A 13,654-nucleotide genomic window follows, 5' to 3' on the forward strand; every position below is an offset into this window, starting at 1 on the left:
ATTTTTTTCTATTATTGTTATTATTATTATTATTATTATTATTATTATTATTATTATTATTATTATTATTATTATTACTATTATTATTATTATTATTATTATTATTATTATCATTATTATTATTATTATTATTACTATTATTATTATTATTATCATTACCATTATTATTTTAATCCTTTATCATTATCATTATCATTATTTTTAATATTATTATCATTATTATAGACATTATTGTTTTAATTATCTTCATCATGACAATAATTATCAGAATCTGCATAGGCATTATTACTATCGTTAACATTATTATAACTATTATTGTTTTTAACATCATCAGCAGTAATTACCAATCATGTAGTCACATTCCATTAAATCTCATCATAATATCTGGTACTGCAATGACAATAACGGTGATCTCGTTATTTTTCCTTATCAGCATAACTCGTGCAAGAATATGGTCATCTCTATTATAATTACGATGATCATTATTTTTGTTATCTTCGTCATCATTATTATCAATTTTATTGTTATAAGTGTGTTTTATTTTCATTATCATTGTTATTATGGTCATCATTATTTCCATTCCTTTTGTCTTTGTTCTTATTGCAATTTTAAACATTCCGTGTTACTATTGCATCATAATCGTCACTGTTATTGCAATCGTGATCATCACCCCATCGTCAAAAAAAAAATATTGTTTAATGCACTAAGTATCAATGTTGCAATTTCGTTCATGTTCGCTAATATTATTCTTGCAACTTTTCCTGTGCAAAATGCGTTGTACAAACAGCTAACCCGAAGTGATGATATGTTCTATGTTCTCAGGTCGAATAGATAAATATTTTTAAAATTATGATCTAACACATGACTTGAAACCTCTTTATATGTTATTTTGATTCTTCTTAGAAAAATCATAGTCCTTCATCAATGGTTTTAAATGTGCTTTTCTTGATATGTGGCTAATCAGCCGTGAACCTGCATGTTTGGCGTGTATGTCTCATCATCGTTTCAATGCATCCCCTCATTCCTGCGTCATCTTACGAGAAAGGCCGAAACCATTCTATTCACTATTCTGTATTGATTCAGGAGTTATATGGCGCTGAGCTGGCCGAGACTCGAGCCCCAAGGTTCCGCGTGGTGAGCTCTCAAACCTCCCTACTGCCTTCTTCTGTTTTACTTAGCGTGAATTTCGGCGTCAATTTTCCGTTTTCTGAGTCATATTTATTCAAGATGTTCCGACCCCCCATCCACCGTTAGCATATAAGAATCCCCGCTGGTTAGGAATAACATCCCAACATCGAGAATCTATTGATCAACACCGGTTCCGCTACCCCCTGATGATGCTACAGAAAACGGAGGTTCGACCAATGAAAACCCGGCACTCCTTCCTCCAGAAGGTATTGATTGGCTCCCTCTGGCACCCCGAGGAAGGCCCGAACTCAGCCCAGTGTCCGCCCCTAGATGGCTCTCGCAGTCCATCGTAAACATTGCCTCACACCAAAGTCAAACTACATGATGGGCTCTTGAGGCACGTGTAGCAACGCCTCGCAAAGCACACCTGGCGCTGCTCCTCTCCGCCGGCCGGGGATCTGACGGACCTCCAACGAACACCAAGATGAATCTGAGAAGGCTCTGTCTCGCCGCTTAAAGGTGAGTCTTACCTGGCGTGTCCAGGTGTTTTGATATGGTATTTGGGGGGTTTCATTCTAACTATGTTGTCTCTGGTTTTCCCTACTCGTGACAAACTCTCTAGAACTGAGGATGCTGCATAGCTATGCTCAAGAAGTAGACAAAAGTGAAGGGTTGAACGTCTCTCCAGGTTCAAATTCAAAGTGGTTGCTCAAAATCTGTAAACCTTACGTTTATCTGCCGTTCGTAACACTCTGCGACAATAAATTCGTCGACAGAAGCGTGGTGTGAGAGGAAATGAACGCCTCGGTGATCAGCGATCTGCAGACCGCCATTGTGAACACAGATCCAGCGGGCGTGAGGCGACTCTTGGACCACCATGGCCACGCTATCAAGGACCGCCCGTCCTGCGATAAGGTGGGTGTTTAGGGCGTCCAAAGCTATCGTTTAGAATCGGAAGATGAACGGTGTCACCTACATTTGCATTGTATATTTGTTTACCATTGTTTATAATGAAACCTCTAACCAAAATAGCTTTTCTCCAAAGGAATATGACCTCGGGAACCATACCATCGATTTTGAGAAATAGATAATACAAGCTTCAGTAAATGATAATTTCCACTCTATATTGAGACCCTTGCAATGGAGAGAAGTAAGTCTAACTGTGCATTTTGCCCATTTGCAGGACGGCTGGTCTCCCCTGCACGTGCTCGCCAAATCGGGTGACGACTTTATGAACTGCGAGTGCATGAAGGAAAACGTGGTCGACGCAGACGGCTCGAAGGGGAGACTCATCAATTCGCCGAGCTGCGACGTGAGAGCGCCGTTGCAAAGCGAACATATACTGGCAACTTATAATTCCGTGATATATAATACAAGACAAAATGCTCTACAAACTACAGACAACGGGAGAGCCCCCACTCACCCGCCTTGGTCATGGGCGTGGGCATGCGACCCATCACTCGAGAGGCACCATCGCGCCCGCATGGCTATCGTGTATATGTTGTGTGACGCGGGCGTGGATGTGAATGGGCGGGACGCTTCTGGCCTCACTCCCCTCCATTATGCTGCTAGGAGAGGTTAGTTATCTCACATATACACTTCTATATAGTTTTGTATTTATATTTCAATGATTGCTGTTAGTTATATATTTACTCATGAATAGTTTCTTAATTTCCTCATTAACGTTGTATCTTAATTTGTTCTTTAGTTTTCAAAGAAAATTTGCTGTTTTTCATCTTCAAGTACACAGGATATTTTTTTATAGATTAACGTCAATATATATTTCCTCATCTGAATGGATTATTGACTTCACATGATGTAATAAGTCTCACTTTAGTTTGCCCTTTACGGTTGCCACTTTTTCCTTATCCTTTAATTCATCACTCATTTCTAGTTTGTTCCCTGAGATCTGTGGTAATTACTAGTTATATATTAGTTTCTTTTTCTTTCAAAAAACAATACTTATTTTAGGAATAGTTTATTAGCCGTATTTTTTTATTCATACAACGGTTTCTATATCAAATTCAGCATTTCTCATTGGTCATTAACAAGCCTATTCCTCTAAATCAGCACTTATATATTAAATAACTTTCTGTTATTTACTACAAAAAACAACACTATTTTTAAATATTCGCATTACTTCCTAGATTACCTTCTAGATCACAATTCAAAGTCCGCACTTTTCCCTAATCTAAATTACTAGTATGATACCGAAATTCATTTCGTTACTAACTTAACCTCCAAAATCAGCGTCATTCCTTAATTGACGGGTAGCATTCATAGTGGCCCGGGCCTCGCTGCCGGGGGCTTATATCGTCGCCCGAGCATGCGCGACCACTCATGCCAAATACCAGCATCCCATGCTGTTTCTTCGTAATACTACGAAGATATGTTGTATTTTCAATTTTCATTATTTTTTACAGTCTCTACTTGCCAAACGTCCTGATAAATCGAGACTGAAGGGTATTTTTGTTGTTATATAGACTCCATAGTTGATCATTATTCGGTCTATAGTCCGAATAAAATAGCAGTGTGTGGCATCATAGAGTTGAAATTGTCGGTTTGTTGCATTTTTTTTGTTTGTTGCATGGTAAAAATGAGAAAGTTTTAGAACCGACTTAATCACACTTTCACTGGCAAAAAAATAATCTTTTGCCGTGATTGTAACAAAAAAAAAACTCATGGCATGTCCATGCATACTCTATGGCATGTGCGTACGTGCCCCCGGCAGATGGTCCCGCCATGCCATGGCATGTACGTACATGCCACCCGTCGGCAATGGGTTATTAATCAAATTCCCAAGATTAGTCTATTAACTAGCCTATTCCCTCAACGTCAGTGCCCATTTCCTTATATATTTGCTAGTTGAACCACTAAGATTAACACTCTTTGGTTAATCTGTATACTAGATGAATCCTAAAGTCAGTGTTCATTATTTTATCTGTTTATTAGTTAATCTAAAAAAAAAAAAAACATCTGCTCATCTGTTTTATCAATTCACAAACCCGTTTCTCATTCACTAATCTCTCTTTTTTAGTTCAACTCCCAAAATCAGCAGTCAGCTACAGCCAATTCTTAGCTGAACATTACGTCTTTGCTAATCTGTTTGCGAATATTATCCCAAAATCGGCACTAATTCCTAATCTCTTTACTAGTCCAACATTCATTTCCTAATCCGTTCGCTAGATCAGTTCCCCCCGAAACCATTACTAATCTCTAATATTTTTTTTTATTAATTCAACCCTCATCTAATCTATTCGCCAAATCATTTCCCCAAAAATGAGGACTAAGTTTCTCAAAAATCAGCACATATCCCAAAAAATCAGACCTCATTTCTCCCCATTATCAGCACTCTTCTCACAAAGTCAGCACTTATTTCCCACGAAATTAGCTCTCATTTCTCCCCAACTCATCTCCCCCCCCCCCCAAAATCAGCGTTCACCCCCCCAAAAAAAAAAAAAAAAAATCAGTACTTATTTCCCTCTAAACTCAGCACTCATTCCCCTCCCCCTCTCCCTCACCCCCACCCCAGGCGACGCGGCTGTGTGCGACGTGCTGTTGCAGTGCGGCGCCGACCTGTATGCCGCCCACGATGGCCTCGCTCTCTGGGATGAAGTGGAGATGATGGCGCGGGCGGAGGTCAAGGAGAAGAGGCTGAACCAGGTCAAGAGGGGTTAGGATCTGGGGGGGGGAGAAAGGAGGGGGGCAAGGGTTAAGAAGGGAGGGGGGGAGAAGAAAGGGTTTAAGAAGGGAAGGAGGAGGAGGGAGGGGAGCTAAGAAGGGGAGAGGAGAGAGGGAGAAGATAAGATTGAGAGAGGAGAGAGGGAGGGGGTAAGAAGGTCAGGAGGAGAGGGAAGAGGGTAAGAAGGGGAGGGGGTTAAGGATGGGAGAGGAAAGAGAAATAAGAAAGTGAGGCATCGGGAAGGGGAGGAGGGGAGAGATTAGTGTTTTTTGCATTTATATGAATATCTGAGAAGTACTTTTAACTCCAACGATAACAATATTAATGCTAATGATAATAACCGTAATGATAACGAGTGTGGTAACTAGTGGCAAAGTTAATAGCAAATGCAGTGTAAAAAAATATATCGAGAAACATGCATATCAATTTAAATCACTTACATATACAGCTATGCACACGTTCGTTGTTTGATAAATAAAGTCCAGGTAGAAGGATAAAAAGGCACTTGAAGAACTTTTGGAAAGTATGATATATACTACTGAAAGCATATTCCAACATATATCTTTCTCTACTAGTAGCGTCGTAATACAGCTGAAGACCTTATTTGTCAATCAAGAACACACACACACACACACACACACACACACACACACACACACACACACACACACACACACACACACACACACACACACACACACACACACACACACACATACACACATGCACATATACACCTACATACATACACACCTACACACACACACACGCGCGCGCATACTCACACACAGTTTATGTGTGTGTGTGTGTGTGCGGAGCGAGGGCAGAGGACGAGCGCGAGGAGAACCGGGCCTCTCCCTCCCGCAGATCAACCAGAACGGCCAGCCGGGCGAGGCCGAGAGCCCGGCCGGCGACCCCCGCGAGGACGACTACGAGCAGGAGGGCGACCCGTACGAGCACGACCCCAGCTTCGCCGCTTCCGTCCACGACCCCCTCGAGTACCCCCCGAGCGGCAGTTCCGACTCGCTGGAGGACGACCCTCGACGACCTCCGCTGGGTCCTGCTGGGGCGGTGTGGAGGGTCTTCAGGTTCTACTGGCCGGGGCTGTGGCGCGCCGTCGCCTCGCAGGACATCAGCAAGGTGGGTGTGGGCGCGCCGGGAGGGGCCGGGGCAGGCGGGGAACGTTGTTATCGGTCATTGTATTTTATTATTGTTGTTGTTATTGATGATATTATCATCATCCTTAATATCTTTATTGTTATAAATAATAATTATTATTATTAATTATTATTATTATTATTATTGTTATTATAATTATCATCATCATCATCATCATCATCATCATCATCATCATTTTAAAGCCTCTTTTTATTTAGAGGTTGTTTGGCAGTGCTTTTGCCTGACTGTATTCTCTTCCGTAGTTTATACACATTCGCGGATATACATGCATAAATATATACATATATGTATATAAATAAGCATATACTGTTTTTTTTTCCAAATAACTTGTTTTGCATTATAATCAAACCCTTTTTATACACTTCTTATTCCCCCATTAAACAAATTATCACAATCACAACCCTCAACATTGCCTCCCGGTCATCGTCAGGTGCGTCAGCTGATCAACTCGTGGTGCCGCGTTGACCTGACCCGCGGAGGCTTGACCTTGAGGGAGCTCGCGGTGGGCACGGGTAACGAGGCTATCATCTCCCTGCTCCTCAGCATCCATCCCTCTATGGTGAGGATGCTTTGTTCTGGTCGCTTGTGTTATCGGTATTAGAAGGTAGATTTTCATTCATTGGTTTATATATGACAGGTTGTAGAACTGTGCCATTTATGTGATATATGTTAGACTGCAGAATTATATCCGTTATATTATATATAGGAGACTGCAACACTATATCCATATATATATATATATATATATATATTATATATATATATATTATATATATATATATATATTTATATATATATATATATATATACGGTATACTTCAGACCTATATCCTGTACATTATATATGATAGACTGCAGAACTATGTCTTTTACATTGTATGTGGTAGACTACAGAATTGCCCATTATGTATATATAGGGTAGCCTGCAGAATTATACCCATTATTAGTATATTTAGCAGACTATATCCCTTACATAATATATAGTAGATCACATAATTATACCCTTTACATTTATATATGATAAGTCATGCATACTTCTACCAATGAAAAAAATCACCACTCAGTGTCTGGTGCACCACGCCCTCGCCGGGGACATGGAGGCGGTGCGTGAACTGCTAGATTCTCCCGCCAGGAAAAAAATCAACATTGACATCCGGAAACTGAGTGAGCGCGGCGCCCCCCTCCTCTTCTTCCTCATCCGGGGAGGGCAGCATCGCCTCATCCACCTCCTTCGCTCCCACGGCGCTTCCCTCTACACCCACATTCTGGATGACTCGATGGTACAACTCTTGGCGTGGGGCGTTTTCGTTGGACTGGGGTGTACTGTGTGTGTGTGTGTGTGTGTGTGTGTCTCCGTCTCCGTGATCCTTGCGTTGATGCCATGGGAAAGATTTACAGTGTAGTGAGAGGAAATAACTAGGAGAACTATAATATAAAAGCTCGTATATACTTGTTTACCCTTTTTAACACAAATTTAGTTTCTCTCGTTTCTTTCCCAACTACCTCATTGCAGGTAGATGTACCAGTCGTCTTTACAGCCTTAGAACCTTGGATGGACCCCGAGGTAATCAAGAGCCTCCTTCCAGACGCGACCTCAAGGGAGGCCCGCCTGCTGGAGAGAGTCTGGAACCGGGGCAAGAACGTGCTACGGGTGGCGGTGGAAAATGGTGTCCACAGGGATGCCATTGAGGCCATACTCAAAGTTGGTGGGTTATTCTTAGATCCTCGCAATGATATAGTCCTTTGAGACGAGCAACTCGAGTCTGATGTACTGGATTTATGCCCATTGTTTATTGTGATATGAAATGTAGAAGTACTCATTACCCTTAAATATTGTTGCACCTTGAAAACCCCCTCATATATGGCTGAATTGCAAAGTCGTTATAGTCACTTAAAATGCAAGTCTCACCGATGAAGAACTCATGCTCTACTAATAAACGTTGTAGGTGGCCCCGCCCTTCTCTGCGAGCGTGACCCCGAGGGCTTAACGGTCGTAGACGTGGCACTCCAGAACGGTCGTCAGGATCTCGTGGCTCTCATGGACACCTTCGTGGCTCTGTGGCTCACCCGACCCGACCTCTACCCCAAACGGCGCGACCTCCTTGCTCTCAGAGGATTCGATCGCCTGGAGGTGGTGGCGGACGCCCACGAGAGTCTGGATCAGGACGTCGGGCTGTTCTTGCAGGAATACAGGAGATGTCAGGTACATGCGCAAACTTCGAGATGTTTTCTTCCCTTAAGTTTCTGTCGAAGGTTAGAGGCTCACGGTAATACATGTGTGAATAGTTGATTATTTAGGGTAGCAGTTATCATGCGAGTGGTTCTGCAGGTCCTTGTTATGGATTTAGATGAACTATTACTGAAGAGAATTGATTTGCGCTCGTAATTTTGAATATGCGTCCTTTATTTACATTAGAGAGTACAGCCATATGCTAAAATCAGTTTTATGGAACTTTGGGTTTCTTTATCGTCAGCATCTACTAAAATCAAGGGAAACCAGATGATTCTTTGTTATGTAATCCAGAACTCGATATTCCAAGTCGTCAAGTCTTATAAAAGTAAACCGTTTGATATATATGTCCACTATCGAATTATCAACCTCCTTAATTACAGGGTGTCCTGCAGCAGATGTTCCGGGCAGTGGAAGACGGCGAGACGGCAAAAGTGCAGCAGTTACTGTACTTTGAGAGTGACATCTTTCACCTAGTCGATCTCCTATGGCAAGGGAGACTCGCGGTAAGTACGGTTATCTTGGAACACTGAGAGGGAATAATTGGAAGGAGAGAGGGAGAGGAAAGGGGAGAAAGAGAAAGAGGGGGAGAAGAAGAGGGAGAAGGAGGGAGGAGGAAAGGGAAAAGAAGAGGGAGAGGGAGGAAAAAGGGAAGGGAGAGAGAGAGAGAGAGAGAGAGAGAGAGAGAGAGAGAGAGATAGAGAGGTAGACATCTAAGAAAAAGACACATTAATAATATACGAGCTTCCGAATTTTTTCCAAGAAAATATATAGAGTCCGTTTTTCCGTGCCGAGGTTTGTAGTTCCACGTAACCTTTCAGGGAGATGGAATGCCCCTCCTTCACTGGGCTGTCCTGCACGGGCGAGAGCAGATCGTCAACCTCATATTACGAGCCCCAATGGATCATCCTGCAGCTCACGACAACCACGTCACTCCCAGGTTATTGCCATGGCATTGATAACTAGGCGATCCTTTTGAGAAAGACAGATGTGATACAGTGAAATGCTTCTGTTCTATTTTGTTTTTCGAAATTTGTCTCTCGGTTCTGTCACTTTCTTATCGACTTTTTTTAAACCTCTAAACTCGATCTCTTTTGGGGGGAAAATATCCAACAGTATTCTTAGAGAAAACAAAATACCCTATCGATTCATCTCGTTTTGCATGTTCTTATTTTAACGTCTTTCACACCAAGGTTCTGTCCCGATGATGTGCGAGATCAGTGGAGACGGACGCCCCTGCACTACGCCTCCGGTCTCCTCGACGACACTGCTATCAAAGCTTCCCTGCTAGATTTGGGCTCCTCCGAACATTCGCTGGATATGGTGCGTCTGCCTTATCTTTCCTTATCTTGGGTAATGGGCTAAGAGATCAAAGTTTTTTTTTATGTTAACTCATGGCTGAATGTATAGAAATGTTTTTTTATGGGTATTCTGTTGACTAAAGGCTAATTTGTGTTTCTTGTGCCTATAATTTAACAAGCTGTAATTGTTATGATCCCATTTAGTGATGCGTTCAGATAACGAAAAGGCATACTTGTATATTCACACTTAACGCCCTCCTGTGGCATTCTTTTGAGAGTTGTATCAGTACATTTGAAAAAAGCATTAATAATATGGTATTACCTGATCATATTACTTGGCAATAAATAGATAAATGTTTACTGATACATTGCCAATATACATAAAACATACGGGAGATTCTTAGAATACCGGTACGTTTGAAACAAATTATATAATCGACTTTTATGTTTCCGTTCCTGTGGCTTGGTATACGATTCATGGCACGATACGAAACTAACTAATACATCGCTCTGCAGGAGGGTCGAGAACCACTAGATTTCCGGGACGCCCGTGGGAGCCCCGCTCTCTGTAGCCTCCTGGAGAACATAAAGAATAAGGTAGGGAGATTTCGCAGGACTCTCGACCGTAACAGATTCTTTATGACGATCCTTCTCGACAAGGATTCGGTTGGAGGGTTCGATTCGATCCTTTTTATCAATGTTTATGTTTCTTTATGAATGCGTTATGGCATTATCTCGTCATTTAATTTGTTCTGTGCATGCTGAACAACATTTTATGATTCTGTTTTATGAGGCTATGAGTAAACATACTTTTCAAACATATCAAGAATGACAAGAAATATTGCTTTTCATTTTGTGAATACAATGTCTTGGATACGTGTATAGTATATTGGAAAGATGGAGAAACATGGCTGACGTCAATACTGTGAGATATTTTCACAAAATTGGTTATATTGTTCACATGTAACACGTATAATAGCTTCTACAAGAAAAACAAAACAAAACAAAAAACATCATTCATCTTATGACATCTGTTCGTTTTGACATGCATGTTTTACCTGAAGGTGTTATAATCTTACCGATTGTCCACCACTTGCAGATCCACACGCCCCCTGACCTGGACCCGTGGGACCCGGACGTCCTCAGGTCTCACCTGGAGAACCAGAGAAGAGAGCGCTTCCACCACCACCAGAGTCAGCACCCTCACCACCACCACCATCACCACCATTACCATCACCACCAGTACATGGGTTTCAGCAACGGGCACAGAGCCCCTTATTCGCCATCGCGCCCCGCCCCTTACTCCCACGGGCATGATATGGGCGGCCCTGCGTGGCCATACCCCGCCCACTTCCCGACGTCCCCCGGAAGCAACTTCCACTGGCCGCTCCCCCGCCAGGCTGGCCAGCTTCCCCGCGAGCACAGGGGCGGTCAGCGCCTGTGCTGCATCATGTAGTAAGGCCTAGCACTGTCTTCCCTCCAATCCAGTGTCAAAATGGAGGTCGAATCTAAGAGACAAATTTCCTAAGCGTAGACACAAGAGATTTCGATACAGATGGAATAGTCAAAGCGTTCTATTTTTTCACGAAATGCTCTTCTTTCCTATGGTTTAGAGACGGTATGCTTGTTGCTATGCCTCGTAGAAGTAGTGGACCCTCAGTGATCTGTAAAGATGACATGTAAGTCATGGGCGTTTTCTGAGAATACGGTACTTTGCAGGGATGTTTGGCATTGAATTCTTCTTTATTTTACTGTTAGTGACATGATAGCTCAGGTTCAACAAAATGCAATATTAGAACCTAAGATGGGACATGTTTTGCATGGAATCGTATGAAATTGATTTAATCAAATATCGCCAAATCTACCTAAGATTATTCCAACTTGGGATCGATATCAGTTAGATGAACCAGTGATACCAAGTTGCACTGAAGACCCAGGGAATTCAGTTACCAGTGACCAATGAAAGAAATGACAAGTGAAGAAGAGAGTAAAAGGTGTCATTTATCAAGAGCCACAAAGACTATTTAAAATATGTGATCGAGTTTGCTACGTGCATGGAAGTATTCCTCTAATATTTCGATAATCTGCAATTGCTATGCTCAGGACATTTTTTAGGAAACAAAGCTTTAAGATTTCCCCTTATCGCGTAATTAATAATAATTCGTAAATATTCTAATAAGCTTTGAGGAATGCTCTGCAACCTGTAGTTTCTCCGGGCGAGATAGCAATACTGGTATAAGAACAAGAGTATTATTGTTATTTATTGTTATTATTATTATTATTATCATTATTATCTTCATCATTATTATTGTTGTTAGTATTATTATTATTATTATTATTATTATCATAATTATATTACGACTACTAATACTATTATTACTACTACTATTACTATTTTTACTGCTGTTATTACTACTACTGCTACTGCTGCTGCTACTACTACTATTACTACTACTACTACTTCTACTTCTACTTCTACTTCTACTACTTTTACTACTACTACTACTACTGTTACTATCAGAATTATATATCAATATCGTAAACGATCATATTTATAAGTATTATTAATGGTTTTGTTGACAGTTTTGTTACAGATACTGATGTCCAAAGCAATGATAACGCAGTGATTTACGTAATGACACATGTAGCATCTTAAAACTGGCTATGAAACAGTTGTTCATTTATTGAGTCATTCTGATACTGATAATGATATAATGTTATTGAAGATGTTGAACACAATGCATGCAGATAATGATAAAGACTTCTGATAGATTTTTAGATTTACATATGATATTTTGCAGAGATTAGGTAGTTAAGAAAACTTGACATACTGATAGTGTGATACTTTAAAATCCCCGAGCACACGAGCCAGACACGACAAGAAGTGTTTACACGACAGGTTATCAGACAAGGTGTAAACATACATACATGCATATATGTGTATATATATATATATATATATATATATATATATATATATATATATATATGTATATATGTATATATATATGTGTGTGTGTGTGTGTGCATGCATGCATGTATGTGTGTGCATTTTCATAAAAGAATGCACGTATTTCTATGTCTTGGTTGCTCTTATTCCCTCTCTTCTTTCATTTCCCAAGAGGTGCAACGAGGAGCAGTAGAGAGCCACCCTTTTGAAACTTTTTATAAATTCTTTGATAAAGTAGCGTAAGGATGTACAGACGCCAGCTTGATAGCCTCCTTAGGTGCCTTCGACTCTTCTCATCACTTAGACGCGCGGAAACCTTCCACCTAGCCATAGGTCCCATCTTCAGGTCACACAGTTTAGCAATAAGGTAATAAATGCCCCGTGGCAGCCTCACTACAGGTCGGCCATCGGGTCAGCATGAAACGAGCACAAGTCAGCACTCGACGGACCTGTTGCCTGGTCGTCAGCAATCCCGTCAGCCGTTTGTCAGCTCTAGGTGGCGATTTCTAGGCGCTGTGGGCTGTCGGGCAGCGAAGTTGGTGCTCGATTTGTATATTGTTCCCCGCCCGTCCCTCTATCTTTTTCCCTTTCTCTCTCTCTCTCTCTCTCTCTCTCTCTCTCTCTCTCTCTCTCTCTCTCCTCCTTCTCTCTCTCTCTCTCTTCTCTCTCTCTCTCTCTCTCTCTTCCTCTCCTCTCTCTCTCTCTCTCTCTCTCTCTCCTCTCTCTCTCTCTCTCTCCTCTCCTCTCTCTCTCTCTCTCTCTCTCTCTCTCTCTCTCTCCTCTCTCTCTCTTCTCTCTCTCTCTTCCTCTCTATCTCTTCTCTCATCTCTCAGTCTCTCTCTCTTCTCTCTCTCTTCTCTCTTTCTCTCTCTTGTTTTCTCTTCTCATCTACTCTTCATTTATCTTCTTATACTGATTATATTAATATTCATTATTTAGATATATATATATTATAATTATTCATTCTGTTTCGTCGACATGTGTAGTGTTTGTATGTCTATACATCATATATATATATATATATATATATATATATATATACATATATATATAATATATATATATATTATATATATATATATATATTATGTATATATATATATATATAACTATATATATATAATATAATATATAATATATATATATATATATATATATATATATTATATATATATATATATATA

General features: G+C 40.8%; 1 protein-coding gene across 1 annotated transcript; it reads left to right on the forward strand.

Annotated features, from left to right (window-relative positions):
- Positions 1–1,462: 1,462 nt before the first annotated feature.
- Positions 1,463–11,794, forward strand: LOC119574716. Its single transcript, XM_037922120.1, has 14 exons — positions 1,463–1,647; positions 1,905–2,043; positions 2,312–2,705; positions 4,661–4,791; positions 5,678–5,950; positions 6,420–6,548; positions 7,054–7,269; positions 7,503–7,695; positions 7,936–8,192; positions 8,603–8,725; positions 9,041–9,159; positions 9,413–9,542; positions 10,037–10,117; positions 10,620–11,794. The coding sequence occupies exons 2-14, from the start codon at positions 1,924–1,926 to the stop codon at positions 10,974–10,976; spliced, it is 2,523 nt and encodes an 840-aa protein (XP_037778048.1). The 5' UTR covers positions 1,463–1,647; positions 1,905–1,923; the 3' UTR covers positions 10,977–11,794.
- The last annotated feature ends 1,860 nt before the right edge of the window (positions 11,795–13,654 follow it).

This window comes from Penaeus monodon, chromosome 1 (genome assembly GCF_015228065.2).
Source record: "Penaeus monodon isolate SGIC_2016 chromosome 1, NSTDA_Pmon_1, whole genome shotgun sequence".
NCBI lineage: Eukaryota > Metazoa > Arthropoda > Malacostraca > Decapoda > Penaeidae > Penaeus > Penaeus monodon.